We start from the raw sequence: 18,997 nt of genomic DNA on the forward strand, positions 1-18,997 counted from the left end.
GCCTTGCTTTTTTAACAGTATCACTGAAATCTTCCACTTTATCGTTGAACTATACTGGGACCAAAGAAGCTGCTAACTCTGTTAGTTAATTCTTGTTAGGAAGAGAAGCACAGCACAAGCTGTGGGGAGGAAACAACAAAAACAAAAAGGAAGTTACCGAGTTACGCTGGAAGGGACTAGAAAACTTGGAAGGAGACCTGAGTTTGCACTTGGCTTGGTTACTTAGCTCATGTATCAGTTTCTTTTTTTTTTCTCCTGTTTATTTTTTTCATTTATTTATATTAGTTGGAGGCTAATTACTTTACAATATTTTAGTGGTTTTTGCCGTACATTGATATGAATCAGCCATGGATTTACATGAGTTCCCCATCCTGAATCCCCCTCCCACCTCCCTCCCTATCCCATCCCTCTCTCTGGGTCATCCTAGTGCACCAGCCCCGAGCACTTGTCTCATGCATCAAACTTGGACTGGCGATCTGTTTCACAATTGATAATATACATGTTTCAATGCTATTCTCTCAGATCATCCCACCCTCTCCTTCTCCCACAGAGTCCAAAAGTCTGTTCTATACATTTGTGTCTCTTTTTCTGTCCTGCATATAGGGTTATCGTTACCATCTTTCTAAATTCCATATATATGCGTTAATATACTGCATTGGTGTTTTTCTTTCTGGCTTACTTCACTCTGTATAATGGGCTCCAGTTTCATCCACCTCATTAGAACTGATTCAAATGTATTCTTTTTAATGGCTGAGTAATATTCCATTGTGTATATGTACCATAGCTTCCTTATCCATTAGTCTGCTGATGTTCATGTATCAGTTTCTTAGGAAAGCTTTTTCCTACCACATCCTCTTTCTTGTTTGTCTCTATTAGAGCACTAAACTCATTGCAATGATGCTAAGATGCCCATCTTTTTCATTTTAACATTTCTAAAATCTGGATGCGCCTTGTAATTGATGGTGTCTTAAAATTAATCAGCAACATTTCTTCTTAATTATTGATATATAAGGATGTGACTTACCATTGACAGCATCTTAGATTTGATGAGTGCAGTATTTGTTTACATGTGTTCCCATGAAATTGTTCACATCATCCCCAAAGTTTTCAAATACAGAGTATATTATGATTTTCTGATTTCTAGTATCATCCTCTTTTAAGCTGTAGCCTTGTATGTTGAATAAATTTTTCTTCGATATCACAGGGATCACAGATACGGTGTACCTACTTTCCAGATCAACATCATCTAGTTATTCCCACCTCTCAGTAAATGGTATCTACACCTGTAGAAGGTCTGCTGCCGGGGTCTGAGCCCCAGTTCCCCCCATACTAGTTCTGTGAGCGCATAGTGAACCGTGTTTCTTTTATTCTTCATTTGTAAAATGGGAAGCATGACAACACCTACCTGACAGGATTATTAAGATGATAAAACATTGAGTAAATATTAGCTGCTGCTTGTTTTCATCATATGTATTTATGACTTTTCTCCTTTCTCTATACACATAATTCATCATCAATCCTGTCATAAGTAGTCTTTTCACAATATCCCAAATCCATCCTCTTTGACCTACCTCTTCTCTAGTCCAAGCCCCTATTATTGCCTGTAGCAATTAATTTTGCAGTTTCCCCTTTTTCCCATCTCTGATCCATTCAGTACATAGTCAGAGCCATCTTTTAAATCAGATTATGCCACTTCTTAAAACCCCTCCCAGTGCACTTGGTATAAAGCCCCAAATCCTTAATATGGTGTATATTGTTCTGTTTTCTGCCTGGCCTCTGCCTGCTCTTTCAATGCATCTTACGCTGCCGTGCCTGACAGGAGCACTCAGTTCTCCCAAAACTAACTTCTACTCATCCCTTTAGATTCAAGCTGAAATGTCACTTTCTCAAAGACATTGCCTAACTAAATTAGGTTCTTCAGTCCTAATTTACAGTCTTTTATATTGAATTTACACCTTTCATAGTTAGTAATGGTCATTTCCTTCCCAACTGAGGGTAAATTACTTCCCCACGGTCATAGCGTTAGTTAGGGTAGAACTGGAATGCCAACCTAGGACTGACCAGCTACAACTGTGCCACTTCCATGATCTTTTGCTTCCTTGAAAGCAGAGAAGAGCATATGAATCAATGTGCTTGGCTTTAAGATATGGCCCAGCTGCTCTCCTTTCTTTCCATTTAACCTTCATGTTGTTCCTTAAATATCCATCTGTCCGTGAGCCTTCACTCTCCCAAATTAGATTATAAACTTGTTGAAGTAGGATCTGTGTGTGTGGTTTTTTTAATCTATATTATACACCTAGTTGGAGAAGGCAATGGCAACCCACTCCAGTACTCTTGCCTGGAAAATCCCATGGACGGAGGAGCCTGGTAGGCTGCAGTCCATGGGGTCGCGAAGAGTTGGACACAACTGAGCGACTTCACTTTCATTTTTCATTTTCATGCATTGGAGGAGGAAATGGCAGCCCACTCCAGTGTTCTTGCCTGGAGAATCCTAGGGACGGGGGAGCCTAGTGGGCTGCCGACTGTGGGGTCACACAGAGTTGGACACGACTGAAGTGTCTTAGCAACAGCAGCAGCATATACCTAGTACCTATATAAGTACTAGGGGCATAATATAGATTTGAGGGAAAAAAAGTCCTAAGTTACCCTGCATACATTAGATACTCAAAAATATTTTGTATTAGGGATGCTAAAGAAAAACAGAATTTTAATTCATTTAATTTTTTTAAAAAGTTTGGAGCTGTCTCATGAATTTAATACCTTATTCCATATTCTTCTATCCATCAGTGACATAGTACATTTTATGTGTCCATATTTTGAATAGAACTGCCTAAAATGATATTTAAATGAATTGTTTGTGTCTTCATGGATTATTGGGCTTGTTTCACTGAAAAAGAATTAATCCGAAGTATTTTTGCTTTGCTTCAGGAGTTAAGTGATCTACAACGTGACCCACCTGCTCACTGTTCGGCTGGACCTGTGGGAGATGACTGTAAGCTTTACTCTCTTGCTAGGATTTTGCTACCATTCATAGTACAGGTTTGAACTCTTGTTAATGACTCCAACTCCTTTGTTTGTTTCAGTGTTCCACTGGCAAGCAACTATTATGGGGCCTGTAAGTATGATTCATACATGTGAAATTAATCCCTTCGGCCATCCTTCATTCTTACCATTTCATCTTTGATCAGATGTTTGTGGCTAGGGTTGAATTTTCTTGTACTCTGAGTCACTCAGAAAGCAAAATACAAGTAAAGGATTTATGATGATTTTCCAGAGCCCTGGTGGCAAAGCACATTTATAGTGCTTTGCCAAATCCCTGATCATTATGCATAGTAATGGATCACACACAATTTGCAACCAGGCTTTGTGTTTGCTTTATCTTTTTTTAAGTACAGAAAGTTGTTTGGAACGAAGCATAATTACTCTCCACGTTTTAGTAGGTTAGATATAAGTCTAATTAACCCAATAATGGAATTCCTACAAGTAACAAGCAGTAAGTTTCATTGCAGTGTTTCATCACTGTGTGACAGATCAGATTCAATTTTGCAGTGGCTCTGTTGCCATCTCATGAGCTTGCCTCTTTTGTTGCATTGTCCTGAATTCAAAATCACCTGCTGTTCTGTAACTGGCTTCTCTTTATACTTATTGCCTTTGTTAAGATTATTTCTTTCTACACCTGAGAAGCAGTTGTGACTTTTCCTTTTAGGGCAAAAATGTGGTTGTGTGAGAATGGGCACTGGCAGCTCAGGTCTGCTTCTGGATGAGAGTGTATTAGTAACATGTTTCCATGAGCATCATTCTATCCTCCCCCCTTTGAAGGAGCTTTATCCAGGAAGCCATAGAGTTTTTAATCATATTGCCTCATGCTTAACTTTTAAAACATACACCAGTTACTGAATTTTCAGAGCAGGAGTCATGGGCAAATGTTTTAAATCACTAAATTGTTACATTAAGTTAGTTTTTTAAAGGGTGAAGTGCAACATATTTATTTAACTACTTTGATAGGAATCTTTTTTCATTCCTTACCAAGAACTTTCAAAATAATATCACCTCTCACCCTTATGAATTATAGCCCTCCACAAATATTTCTCAGGTGAATCACATGTAGCAATTTATGTTACTCATACTCCCCTTTATTTTAGTAATGTAAATATGCCGCTGTATAGTATAATTGAATATCTAAGAAGATCATATCTGTTGATTGTAATTAACTTATATTTTCTACATTCCTTATAATTTTTGCTAAACTAGAATTAAACAATGTATATGGTAAGAATAATTATACAGTACAGTCCTCTAATATCTATGTAGAAACTTAAGGAGGAATCAATGATAGCCTTCTGTTCTTACCAACATGTTGACAGAGTATAGCATGATACATTTAATTAAAATAAATGAATTAAAATAGAATTTAAAGGTATTTTTGCTACTTTTTCCCCCTTTCCCCCTTTTTTAAATCATCCTTTTTTTTCCTCTTGCTTGTAACATAAATATTTCCTAATTTCTATAAAGACATATGGCCAAATTTAAATTCCTCTTGTAAAGTTGATTCCTAATTTGATAATTCTATGAAACTGAATTTCTCTAGTTTCATTTGCAGCTCTTTCGCATTTTCCACATTATTTTGTAAACTGTTACTAAGTGAAGATTTGAGGTTTAAATTATGTAACAGTGTCACTTAGCCTTTTCTTTTCATAAATTGGTCATTTCAATTTACCTCTATTCTTGCCCCTTTAAGGGAAGGAGCACAAAAACTTAGGTTTTATAATTCAGAAGAAATATACTAGCCTCAGCCCTTTTCTTGCATACTGATTACTGCTGCGAATCATCATTCTTTTCTCACAGAGTCTTGTGTGTATACTTACCTTTAACAATCTGTACTCACAAACAGGTTTGTTTGGGCAAATCACACCACTCCACTGTGTGTGTCCTGTTTTTGTTTTGTTTTAAACTATGATTTCGGCATGATTGCTGGAAAATCCTCCTTCATGCCTACAAAGAGAAACCTGTTTTCAAGGTAAATGATTTGAACTTAAGACAAAATGATGGCATTTTCTTTTTCAAACCGTTGTATTTGGAGGGAATCATCTTGGATTACTAACAAATACAGCAGTCAGACACTGATGTAATTGTTTTGTAATTTCAGCCTGATAGCGCATATCAAGGTGGAGTCTTCTTTCTCACTGTACATTTTCCGACAGACTATCCTTTTAAACCACCAAAGGTATTTTTATTTTTTATCATTGATGTCACCCCTGTGTCAGGGAATTAACTCTCCATCCAGAGATATTTTCGTGATGTCAAAAGACTGTGGGTGGGTTGGCGTGTCCAAACTTTTATATAAAGCCACTGAATCTAAAATATGTTTCCTCATCAAATATTTTACTATGTCTATAAACAAAAAGAAGTATCTGTTAGGTTAGAAATTAGCTTCCCTAACATGTCTTACCTTCCTCATTACATATGTGTAGTTTGGAAGTTTTTATGGTCAAGAATTAGACTTTTCCATTCAGGGGATTTTCTTTCCAAGGCTGATCTTTCTTTCTCAGTTTTTAAGTATTCAGCCAACATTTATTGAGCACCTACCATATGCTGTTGCGCTGGGGAATACAAAATATAATAAATAAGACACAGTCCTCTTATTATATTTAGCATATGAAAGATTAAGGGCTTCCCTGGTAGCTAGCTAAGCTGGTAAAGAATCTGCCTGCAATACAAGAGACCCCGGTTTGATTCCTGGGCTGGGAAGTTCCCCTGGAGAAGGGATAGGCTACCCATTCCAGTATTCTTGGGCTTCCCTGGTGGCTCAGAAGGTAAAGAATCCACTTGCAGTGTGAGAGACCTGGGTTTGATCCCTGAGTTGGGAAGATCCCCTAGAGGAGGGCATGGCAACCCACTCCAGTATTCTTGCCTAGAGAATCTCCAGAGACAGAGGAGCCTGGAGAGCTGCAGTTCATAGGGTCACAAAGAGCTGGACACAACTGAGCAGCTAAGCACAAAAATAGGAAAGATTAAAACACATTCTTATTAAATTTAGCTTAGCTCTAAAGAGGAAATCAACAGATTATGGGGTGTCAGTGAGGGAGCGAATCATTAACAAATCCTGTCACTCACGAGATAATTACTTTAGATTTTTAAAAACATCTGATTAACTTTATATATGAAATGATATAATAATTCTTGTGAAAGATTAGAATTCTTGGTAGATTTCTTAGGACAGGTAATAAGCTGGGGCCCCTCAACTTTCCTCTAGAATAGGGTCAGCATTCTATTTCTAGACCCACGTGTCAATTGATAATCAAATTAAGGAAAGGATCATTCTGAGGGGTGATGAAAGCCATGGTTAATTATCTCAGGTGCTACTCAACTAGTCATACCAGCTAGTACAGACTTATTTATTACACTTTCTAAAATAACTTCTCAGTTGCTTGGCATTAGGAAGAGTAGGAAACTGAATTTATTTGCTTTCACATTATCAGTAGCTAAAGATACATTTGGATAAAGTAGATGCTCATCCAGTTTGTGTTGAATACATTTCTCCTCTAAGGTTATTTGAAATTGAGGACATTTTACCCTAGAGCAGATTGGTTCTGTTTGCTTTCATAGTTCATGGATTATCAACAGTTTTGTTTTGTTTTATGTTTAGATTGCTTTCACAACAAAAATTTACCATCCAAACATAAACAGTAATGGAAGTATTTGTCTTGATATCCTGAGGTCACAGTGGTCACCAGCTCTGACTGTGTCAAAAGGTAATTTCATTTATCAGATTTAAAACAGTTAATAACAGTGAGACAGAAAAAATACAGCAAAAATGTCTTAGGGACCAAAGTTTGAAACAAAAAACCAATCTACTGTGTTTTCTTCTGCTTTGCTTTTGCTTTCCTTTCATAGCTTTTATATTACTCTTGCTTGGAGGTGGGGGGAGGTTGATGGGCTGATCTAAATGATGAAATGAGAGAAATTTAAAATGATAAAACTAGAAATTTGGGGATAAGACTGTTGACATTTCATTCCTTTAGTTTGGGCTTTATCTTTAAAAACAGACAGGGACTCAGAAAGAGATACACATACAGAAGTAAAAATAAGATTTTAGGACCAGTTGTCCCATTCATTAAATGGAATTATTTATTGACATAATAAAGCTTTACCTCTCTTTTACTTCATCTAAGAAGTAATGGCAAACTAGGCAGATAAAGTAAATAATTTAAAAAGACAGGAATTCCCTTGCACTCCAATGGGTAGGACTCAGACTTTTCACTACCAAGGACCCCAGGTTCAATCTTTGGTCAGGGAACAAGCCTCATGGTATGGCCAAAAAAAAAAAAAAGTGAAAGACATATTCACACTTTAGAATAATGCAGTACATGTAGCATGTTAGTCTAAACTTCAAGCAATCAGTAGCATCATTGTAAGGACTGATAAATACTCCATGCAGATTCTCAACTTTCACAGTTACATAATATAGCATTATTCTTTGCTAAATTATGAGATGTGTATATAGGGCATCTGAAGTTGTTTGTTTCATTCACTAATGCTGTTTGCTTTGTCACCCTCTTAATTTTGTCTTGTCTCTAACAGAAGAGAGCCTGAGTTACTATTTTGATTTAGAAACGTCTGCCCCTCAAAGTAACTTGGTAGTTTTCCCTTTTCATAAAATTTAAGAAAACTATTTCTCTTGAAGAATTTAGAGGAAGAATCAATGATCATTAAAATTTTTTTTAAAAATAAATGCTACCTGATTACATAACTTGTGTAAAAATTGGTAAGCTTTATAGGAACAGTGTCCACAGCCATGATTATTTTAAGTATTAGATAAGTGACAGCCCTTCAGATCATTTAGGTATTTATGAATGGCAATTTTTCTGACCTAAAATGTTCCTATAAAATGTTTGTGTAGATTCTAGTGTTTTTTAAAAAATCTTTCACATAACTGTTACATACTAGATATAGGAAAGATAACTGTCATAAGGTTATTCAAATTAATAAACTTTCCTGGAATAGTATCACAAAATGAAATTCAGTTAGCTTATGCAGGAGGAGAAGGGGACGACAGAGGATGAGATGGTTGGATGGCATCACTGACTCGATGGACATGAGTTTGAGCAAGCTCCAGGAGTTGGTAAAGGACAGGGAAGCCTGGCGTGCTGCAGTCCATGGAGTCGCAAAGAGTTGGACACAACTGAACGACTGAACTGAGTGAACTATGCAGCTAAATACTTACAAGAGAAAGTGCGGACTGCTAGGTGTTAAATACTCACCTTCTGATATTGGTAGCTTTTTATAAAAAACAATTCATTTTGTCAACTTCTAGAAACTTAAAAAAAGAAATGTTGGAGTATAGTTGCTTTATAGTATCGTGTTAGTTTCTGCTGTTTGTTTCACAGCAAAGTGAATCAGCTTTACATACACATGTACCCCCTCTTTGTTGGATTGCCTTCCTGTTTAGGTCACCATAGAGCATTGAGTCGAATTCCCTGTGCTGTATGGTCGATTCTCATTAGTTAGCTTAGAAGCTGTCCTTTAAGAACAGTTTCACATAGCCTTAGTTTCCTCATATGTCGAATGAGAATTATAATAGTGTTACCACATATGGTCACTATGCAACTAGCACATAGTAAAGCACTCAGTTCAGTTCAGTTCAGTCGCTCAGTCGTGTCCGACTCTTTGCAACCCCATGGACCGCAGCACGCCAGGCCTTCCTGTCCATCACCGACTCCCGGAGTTTACCCAAACTCATGTCCATTGAGTCGGTGATGCCATCTCACCATCTCATCCTCTGTCATCCCCTTCTCCTCCTGCCTTCAATCTTTCCCAGCATCAGGGTCTTTCCCAATGAGTCAGCTCTTTGCATCAGGTGGCCAAAGTATTGGAGTTTCAGCTTCAATATCAGTCCTTCCAGTGAACACCCAGGACTGATTTCCTTTAGGATGGACTGGTTGGATCTCCTTGCAGTCCAAGGTACTCTCAAGAGTCTTCTCCAACACCACAGTTCAAAAGCATCAATTCTTCAGTGCTCAGCTTTCTTTATAGTCCAACTCTCACATCCATACATGACTACCGGAAAAACCATAACCTTGACTAGATGGACCTTTGTTGGCAAAGTAATGTCTCTGCTTTTTAATATGCTATCTAGGTTGGTCATAACTTTCCTTCCAAGGAGTAAGTGTCTTTTAATTTCATGGCTGCAGTTACCATCTGCAGTGATTTTTGGAGCCCAGAAAAATAAAGTCAGCCAGTTTCCACTGTTTCCCCATCTATTTGCCATAAAGTGATGGGACCAGATGCCATGATCTTAGTTTTCTGAATGTTGAGCTTTAAGCCATCTTTTTCACTCTCCTCTTTCACTTTCATCAAGAGGTTCTTTAGCTCTTCTTCACTTTCTGCCATAAGGGTGGTGTCATCTGCATATCTGAGGTTATTGATATTTTTCCCAGCAATCTTGATTCCAGCTTGTGCTTCCTCCAGCCCAGCGTTTCTCATGATGTACTCTGCATATAAGTTAAATAAGCAGGGTGACAATATACAGCCTTGACGTACTCCTTTACCTATTTGGAACCAGTCTGTTGTTCCATGTCCAATTCTAACTGTTGCTTCCTGACCTGCATACAGATTTCTCAAGAGGCAGGTCAAGTGGTCTGGTATTCCCATCTCTTTCAGAATTTTCCACAGTTTGTTGTGATCCACACAGTCAGAGGCTTTGGCATAGTCAATAAAGCAGAAATAGATGTTTTTCTGGAACTCTCTTGCTTTTTTGATGATCCAGCGGATGTTGGCAATTTGATCTCTGGTTCCTCTGCCTTTTCTAAATCCAGCTGGAATATCTGGAAGTTCACTGTTCATGTATTGCTGAAGCCTGGCTTGGAGAATTTTGAGCATTACTGTACTAGCATGTGAGATGAGTGCAGTTGTGCAGAAGTTTGAGCATTCTTTGGCATTGCCTTTCTTTGGGATTGGAATGAAAATTGACCTTTTCCAGTCCTGTGGCCTCAAATGAACGTTAACTGCTATTACCTTTTCCCTTAAAACATTTGTTTTGTGTGCATAATAGTGAAATCAGGGTACAGGGTTCTTGTTAGCAGGAGGGGGGAGATGAGGAACCTCCCTCTTGCTTAGTTTATAAAGTAGCTTGTATTTTCCTTATATTTGTTCATTTTTCACTTCTTAATATTTTAAATGTTTTATTTCACTTTTTATCATGAGTTTAGTTTGGAAACTTTCTGGAGACATGAGCCCAGATAATTTACCCTGTTTGTTTAATATACAGACTTAAAATGTCATTGGGTAGATGGAAGATAAAAGAGGAATGAAATGTTAGTTTTTCTTAGCCCTTATCGCCACCTTTCCAGGTCATTTAAGGATCACCTCTGCCTTATAAATTCACCTTTGGATGTGTAACAGTAGGAAAAGATAAAGGAACATAGTAGAGGAAGGTGAAGATGGAAGATTGTTCCAAAGACTCCATGTATCCCCTTGGAAGTGGTGGCATGGAAGCAGACAAATGAGGAACCAGAGTCCTTGTTCCCTTCTTTTTCAGATACTTAGGTTTTTTGTTTGTTTGTTTGTTTTTGCTTTTTAAAGTATAGCTATTTGCATTAGTATTTGGATTCAACATGGCAAGAGACAACTACTATATTTTTTCAATTTTAATTTACATTGTAAAATATACAAGTTATGTAATGATAGCTGCACATATTATTTTTAAGTGCATTTGATACAAATAATGTACATGTAATAAAAAATTTCATTGAAAATAATTTACAAATCTTCCCTCTTCAGCTCTAAGTCCAAATAAAAAGTGCATGAGCTCAGTCTCCCAAAATAGTTTGAATTATTAACTATAATTTGATTGCTTTACCTTGAATTGATTCAAACACAGATTTTTTGCATTAAAATAGAATAAAAAGTGGACAGTTTTCTTGTTAAAGTAAAAAAGTATCTCTAAGAAACATCTGAGGTTAGGATGCTATTCTAATATTTTCCAGCTGTGTATTTGGAGTCTGTGTGTTTTAATCTCAAATGTAATTTAATGTGTTCATTTTTCTTTTTTTCTTTATAAGTTTATCGTCTGTTCATTAAAATTATTTTTACATATGTACTTTTGTATAAAGTAGAAAACTCATTACCTAATATGGTGTTCTCTTTTAAATCTAGTTTTATTGTCCATATGTTCTCTGCTTTGTGACCCTAATCCAGATGATCCCTTAGTACCAGATATTGCACAAATCTATAAATCAGACAAAGAAAAGTAAGTGTTTGCTTATATTGGTTTCTGTGCATTTCTATGTAGTCTGCCAAAACATAAGTATTATCAGTATATTTAGGTACATTTAGTTAAGCTTATTATTTTTGTTAAGTTTATCTTTCCAAAGGAGTAGATCTTTTTCTTTTTAAACTTTGTTACTCCTTTTACAAAAAAATCTCACCCCTTCCCACTTATTGTTTCATCCTTTACTATTTAATAGTACTTATTTTGCCTTTGCATAATATGCATGTTTTTTGATTCTAAGTAGTAAATTTAAAATTTAAGAAGTTGGTAATTGGAAAGTACTGAATATCAGATTCCTTACTTTCTCCCAGGAGGAGAAGTTATCCCTAACTACCCCTAAACTGACCTACATCTTGCTGGTACCATTGATTCATTTGCATTTTACAGATAATGACCATTCAGGGTTGACTTTTATAGATTTGTATTAGAAATTGACTTCTTTATTTTGTTATTTATAACTTAGGTACATTTTCATATAGGTTGTAAAGAGATCTATGAGTTTAAGAAATCCCTTATGTTTTCTGTTTTATTTATGTATGAACCAAAGTCACATTGACCCAATAATTGGTATATGTATGATTATTGTGATTAAATGTAAAAAGTTAGACAGTTTTACATAGATCTTCTAAAACATTTAATTTGTATGTTTTTACTGTATCCCTTTTGTATATCTACAGATACAACAGACATGCAAGAGAATGGACTCAGAAATATGCAATGTAAAATCAAAAAAAATTTCATATATACCAGAGTACTGTAAAATCTAGGTTTTTTCAACATTAGCAGTAAATTGAGCACTGTTTATTGTTTCATTGTACCATGAAATCCTTTGATTTTTACCCATTTTAAATGTATTTCTGAAGCAAGACAAAACAAACTTCCAAAAATATTCTTGAGACTGTGATGAGAGCATTTATCATTTTGTATGCATTGAGAAAGACATTTATTATGGTTTTTAAGATACTTGGACATCTGCATCTTCAGCTTACAAGATCTACAATGCATCTGAAAAGCAACCAAATTATTTTTTGCTGAAACTAGATGTTTTTACATGAAAAATACTGTATGTGTTATCTAAGATGTTGTCAGTTTTATAAATCTGTATTCAGATTTCATTCTTTGTTAGCTCACTTTATAATTTGTATTTTTTTACTGTATAGACTAAATATATTCTATTTACATGTATGTCAACTTGTTACTTTTTTCCTGTGAACAGTATTGAAAAAACCCAACAGCTGATAATGGAATGAATTAACTGTCTCCCTTGTCTTGGGGTATTCTGTAGATTGACTGCAGATTTCTTAAACCTGAAATGATCTTTACACTGTAATTCTCAGTATACTGATTATGGAGAAACACTTGTTTTGATTTTGTTATACTTGACTTAACTTTATTACAATGTGAATTAATTGCACTGCTAAGTAGAAAGATGTATAACTTTTATTTGTTGCTATTCACATCTGAATTTTTTTCTGTATAGGCAATATTATATTGACACCTTTTACAGATCTTAATGTAGCTTTTTCCATTTAAATAAAATGCTTTTTCTACTATTTGTCTTGATTACTTTGAAAGATAAAAAATTGCCTTATCTACAAGTAAGGATCAATACTTTATATAAAATTTTGCATGAAAATTAATTCCAGATTCTAAGGATGAAGTCTGTTGTACTTGGCATTGAGTGCGTGCTTAGTCTTTCAGTTGTGTCCAACTTAAGCACCATTAATTATATAAATTTTGCTTTAGATTTGTATCTGTCTACTAAATTGTCAATCTAAAGGATGATATACATTAGTCCTTTGTTATAGAAGAGAATTTAGAATATGTCGGGGTTTGTCTTGGATCACATATAAAATGAATTATTTTCTAGAGTACTGAGATGAATATAAGGCAGTGTCACCCACACTGAAGAAAAGTCTTTATAGACCTGAAGAATAATTAGGTTAATTCATTAAAATACCCCTCTAGATGTAACTAGCATTGTTATTTCTTAACATTTTAAAATCTAGAATTTCAAAAATAGAATTTTAGTGCTATCACAGTTTGAAAGAGGACATCCATGTTTTAACCATAGAAATTATAAAGAAAATTCTAAAAATGACACTTTTCTTCTGTTTTATAATTTGTCAGTTTAAAGTAACTTAAATAAGCAGATTATATTTGCAGATTTTAAAGAAAACTAGAAAATCCTGATGATTTAACTTAGCAAAAAATACATCTCTAATTATTAGCATGCTTATCAAACTTGAGTGTCATTTTTAAGAAGAGTTGTAGCTCTTCTGATTATTGCAGTAGCTGTATAAGTGTCCAGAAAATCTGTGATGGGTATAGTCATTAGCAAAGATTTTAAATCACTAAAGTATTTTACCATGGTTCATTATTATTAAAGCACAAGATAACCCAGTGTTAGAAAATGTGTTTTTACAAATGAATGTAAAATAAATAAATGAATTGTGAAATGGATGTTTAAGAAAATATAGGTTTAAAAAGTAACTATATTAAGTGATGTCTTAAAACAGCCTTAACATGAAAAACACTACTTTACTATGTTATTATAAGCTATGTTGGCCCAGAATTTGAACACTCAACATCATTAGATGTAAGTATTTAGTATATTTTGATAATAAAGGGTTTTGTTTCATGAATATCTTTCACTTTTTAAAAACCTTTTATTTGTGTGACATTTATTTTTGGAAGTGTCTTTTTTTTCTGTATTAAAGTTTTGAAGCTTGCCTAACTTGTTTGCCTTTGCTTATATATGAAATGTACAGCCACCTCTCTTGAGTGGGCACAAATTCTCATCATTAATTAAAAGTCAGAAGCAGCATAATGATCAGTCAGATCTCTATTTTGGGCTTATTGATGTGTTTAATTCTAAAAAAGAGTACATCAGTACCTAATTAAATCTGAAGACAAGGACCTTCTTTCATAGATTAGCCATTAATTTAAGGACCTCTTGGGAATGAGGAAAATGGGTAGTCTTTTGGATCCCACTAGGTCCTCAGTGCTTTGAGACAGTTAGAAACTGTATTGAGATTGGATTCTGGACACTGACAACTGCCATATACAATAAATCCATGATACAGGCTATGCAGGATAACGTAACCCTTATCCCCCAACTATCTCAAAAGCATATGATTCCTGAACAAGCTTTACACATGCTTGTGTAAACCATATATGATTATTCATTTTTGCTACCCCTCCATGAATTCTGTTAGGGGAATTTTTAAAGTTACTTTGTCAATTTCAAAAGAATCAAAATGGGTTAGGTGAGAAACACAAACAGCACCAGGGTAACTTGTGCTGAGTTAGTATTCGAAAGAGTAACTTTAAAAAATGATAGAAACATGACCATATGTAGTTTTTCATTTCCTTTATTGTTTTATCACAGTGACCTGCTTTGTACATGATTCAGTCATTGATGTTTTGCAGAATCCTGCTCTGTCACAGTTCTGTATTTTTAATGTGGAAAGATTAGGGAAATTTATTTTCCCCTTGGATTAAGAGAAATTCTTGGTGAAGCTATTGAAGTGACTATTAATATAATAAAATAATGGCAAATCCAGATTTTAAAAGTTTATTTCCATCACTCTATCGACTGTTAACTATGACTTCCAAAAATTTTTCTTAAAGCAGAAGTTTAATTGCAGTTTAATGGCCCTAAAATTTGATGCTGATTATTTGTGACAGTTCTCATTTTTTATAGTACTTCTCTGACTGCTCTGACAGTTGTGTTGTACAGACAAGATAGCAGGTAGAGATTCATCTAATTTCACTAGTAAAATTCCTGTGCATAGATAACTGCTGCTGCTTAGTCTCAGTCATGTCTGACTCTGCGACCTTGTGGACTGTAGCCCACCAGGCTCCTCTGTCCATGGGTTCTCTAGGTGAGAATACTGGAGTGCATTGCCATTCCCTTCTCTAGGGGATCTTCCTGACCCTGGGATCAAACCCAGCTCTCCTGCATTGCAGGCAGATTCCTTACCATCTGAGCCACCAAGAAAGCCCATAATAACTAGTCATTTCTAAAAAAAATTTCTTTGTGCTGAGATCTGCAAACTCCTAAACTGCATATTGATAACACTTTGACCAGGAGTTTTTTTCATTAATAGTAATAACTTTGTAGTAGAAATTAGTAGAAAATTTGTGAACAGCTGACATTTTTGGTTCTGGAAGTAATTTGTGATGCAATAGTGTCTTGGTGATAGCCTAAAGTAGTGTTCCATCACTTATTTGTATCATGTTACATTTAAATTTCTGCTCTCATTATATATGTAAGAATGTGGTTTTGCAGTAATAGGAAGAGGGAATACTCATCTAAAAGTTCTAGCAGTTGAAGGCATTTTCCTATAATAGGATACATTTCTTTAAATCTTACTTTCAGCACTCTCTTAGGTTCTGTGGTTGCAGAGGGAGAGGCATGACTTTCTCACCCCGGGAGGAAGTTGTTTTTATTATGCTGGCATGTGTCCAAGTTCTGAGCTATGCTTTCCTCATATCTTTTGCTTGCTTTTGTTGAAATCTTTTTAGTGCAAAAGAACACTATGAGTTGTGTGTACAGTATTTTATTGTAAACTCTTTATATACATTTTGGGGAACAGTTGTGATGCCACTTAAGCACTTCCAGTACACTCGTCTTGGTCCCATGACCATCCGCACATTCAATGTGTCAATAGAAGAATTCACAAGATGAAGCATATGCTCATACTCACAGCTAAGATTTGTTGATTTGTTTCAGCAACACAGAAGAGGAATGCAGCTGCATCTGTAAGGGGAAAAGACAGATCAGAGCCTGGAGGAAACCGTGAAGCTTCCTCTGAAGGGGCCACACAGAGTGCAGTCTTCCTCCAGCAGTGAAAGCAGGAACACGGGCACTATGTTCAAGGGCTTTACTGGGGCTAGACCATGCAGGCATACGTGGCCCACCAAAATTCTAGGCTCCCAGAAGGTAAGCAGGTGTTCACTGAAATGATGCCAGCACAGCAGATACAACCTCACATTGCATAGGAAGAGTTTCAGAAGCAATGTTCCTAGATGCCAGGTGAGGGCCAACCTGGTGCACCATTTGTTGCCAGGACTGTTCTTTACTCTTGAAAGATCAAGTTTGTTAATTGTGCTTATAATATTTGCTTGTTCTCACAGCCATTATGGGTGATGTGTGCAAGTTTCCCCCCGTGTTTTTAAAAAATATTTATTTGGCTGCATCAGGTTTTGGTTGCTTCTCTCTAGTTATGGAGCGAAGGCTCAGTTATGCCATGCAAGGTGGGATCTTAGTTCATCTACCAGGGATTGAACCCACGTCCCCCAAGTTAGAAGGCAGATTCTTAACCAGGCAAGTCCCAAGTGTCCCCTTTATGATTGTGAAATTGTCTATTTTTTAGTTTATATTTGCTGTAAAGATTTTGAAGTCATGTTGTTGGAAACACACACACACTACACTCACAGGTGAAATCATGATATTTTACTGGCAGAATGATCCCTTTCTCTTTAAGAAATGTCTTTATCTCTAATAATGCTTTTAGCTGAAGGTCTACTTTAATATTAATACACCTTTCTTTTTGGCTAGTATTGTAGTGTATCTCTATGTTGTTTAATTTGGGGCCTTTCTGTGTCTTTTTAAAAAACATGTGTCTCCTGTACTAATTATAGTTTGGTTTTCTCTGATTTGGTTTTTAATCCAACACGACAATTTTAGTATTTTAATTGGAGTATTTAGTCCTTTGCATTTAATGGAATTACTGATATAGTTTGGTTTCTACCTACTATGTTACTGATTTTTTAAAATTAATTAATTAATATTTTGGCCATGCTGTTCAGTTTGTGGGATCTTAGCTTCCCCACCAGGCATTGAACCCTGGCCACGGCAGTGAAAGCACCCAGTCCTAACCACTGGACGGCCAGGGAATTCCCATATTCCTGATATGTTTAAAATCATCTTTCATTTTTTCCTCCTTTCTTGTCCTCTTTTGTTCCAGTTTTTATAATAGTCCCATTTTCCCCTCTAATAACTTATTAGACATCCTTTTAGTTTTTTGTAATTACCCTGAATTAAAAGATCCATCTTTGTCTTATCTCAGTTTAATGTAAATTATTACTTATACCATTTTCCCATAATGTAGGAACTATTTGGGCCCTGTTGACTCCTTTCCCACATTTTGCATTATCATTATGAAGTTTGATTCTACATATATGTTAAATTCCACAAGACAGTCTTTTTGTGTGTATTATTGCCAGTATACTGATCTCCATATATACTTTTCCAGGGGTCCTCATTGCTTCTTGAATTTTCATGTTTCTATCTGAGATCATTTGCCTTCTGACTAAAGAACTTCATTTAGTATTGCTTTTAGTGCAAGTTTTCTGGTGACAAATACTCTTTTTCTTTATTTTTTTGTTTTGCTACCATTTATATAGGATATTTTCTCTGGAAGTAGAATTTAGCTTGCTATTTTCTTTCAGCACTTTAAAGATATCATTCCATTGTCTTGGGATCCCACAATTCTGTTGAGAAATCTGCTATTAAGTTTATTTTTATTGTTGCTGCTTTAAAAAGTATCTAGTTTCTCTGACTGCTTTTAAGATTATATTTTTTTTACTTAAGAGTTTTACTGTGATGTTACAAGGTATACTTTTCTTCATCTTATTCTGCTTGAGGTTCACAGAGCTTCTTGATCTATAGGTTGATACATTTTCATGAGTTTTGGAAAATCTTGGCCCTTATTTCATCAAATATTGCCTCTGTCCCATTCTATTTTTCTCCTTGAGGATTCCAGTATAAAATGTACTAGATCTGTTTCCTAACCTTTTTCCTATGCTTTTCTCTTTTTTTTCCTTTGAGCTTCTGTTTGGAAATTTTGTATTCATCTTTTCTTTTCCAATTCACTAATTCTGTCTTCTGCATATCAATCTGCTCATAAAACTATCCCCTCAATTTCAGATATTGTAGTTAACTGCAGATTGTCTTTCTCAGTTCTAGAACTATCATTTGATTTTTTAACATATTTTAGTTTTCCATTTTGTTCCAAAATTGTTTATTTTGTCCATGTTTCTTTCTATTTTTGAAGCCCTTAATTACTGTTATTTTAAGTCTTTGTTAACTTCAAGGAAATGAATCACCTGTGCGAATGTGCTTTCACGCTTTTATTGAAAGCCATTTACTGTGTATAGAAACTGTAGAGTCTCTAGACGCTTCTCTTCCACAAGAGAGGGCTCACCCTCTCTGCCAGACAAATAGTGTGCAAAGATGATCACTGTAAGGCAGTCAGGGTCTGTGCTTAGTTGAAGCTGGTTGCAGTTTTATGAGATTCAGTCTGTGTCGGGTTTACCCTTGTGTGTAGTGCACAACCCTCTAGGAGTCTCTTGGTTTCCTCAGACCAGAGAAATTACAGGAAATTCCATTCTGCTTTTCAATAGTATTTTTGATTCACAGGTTTAGCCTCTTGCTTCTTAGAGTTACAGAATATGGCAAACATCTTGATGAAGGACTAACCACATGTTTGAAGTCTTTCAAATCCACCATTTTGTCACTTCCGTTCAGTACAATCATCAAAAGTACTACTAGTTTTTCTGTTATGAACAGCCACTCTCAGAGATCCAGCCTGAATTCTCGGCCTTATGCCACATCCAGATTAAGTGCCCCAGGTTAAAAGGGAGGTTGTAGATCATTAGTGTCAGATCTCCACATCAGTCTTTTAACTCCTAGTACATTCTTTGGGGCCCTTGTCCTCT

The 18,997-nt window shown here is 35.7% G+C and overlaps 1 protein-coding gene across 3 annotated transcripts in view; it reads left to right on the forward strand.

The window, feature by feature from the left end:
• The window catches only part of UBE2D1 (ubiquitin conjugating enzyme E2 D1), a 35,811-nt gene extending 22,989 nt beyond the window's left edge, over positions 1–12,822 (forward strand). For all 3 annotated transcript variants that reach the window (XM_043476261.1, XM_043476262.1, XM_043476260.1), the window contains exons 2-7: positions 2,929–2,992; positions 3,084–3,115; positions 5,147–5,224; positions 6,647–6,752; positions 11,155–11,248; positions 11,947–12,822. In XM_043476261.1, the coding sequence (XP_043332196.1) occupies positions 2,929–2,992; positions 3,084–3,115; positions 5,147–5,224; positions 6,647–6,752; positions 11,155–11,248; positions 11,947–11,992 (420 nt within the window). In that variant the 3' untranslated portion in view covers positions 11,993–12,822. The remainder of the gene's footprint in view (positions 1–2,928; positions 2,993–3,083; positions 3,116–5,146; positions 5,225–6,646; positions 6,753–11,154; positions 11,249–11,946) is intronic.
• Positions 12,823–18,997: the final 6,175 nt, after the last annotated feature.

The sequence above is a fragment of the Cervus canadensis genome, chromosome 8 (genome assembly GCF_019320065.1).
Source record: "Cervus canadensis isolate Bull #8, Minnesota chromosome 8, ASM1932006v1, whole genome shotgun sequence".
In the NCBI taxonomy this organism is placed as follows: domain Eukaryota; kingdom Metazoa; phylum Chordata; class Mammalia; order Artiodactyla; family Cervidae; genus Cervus; species Cervus canadensis.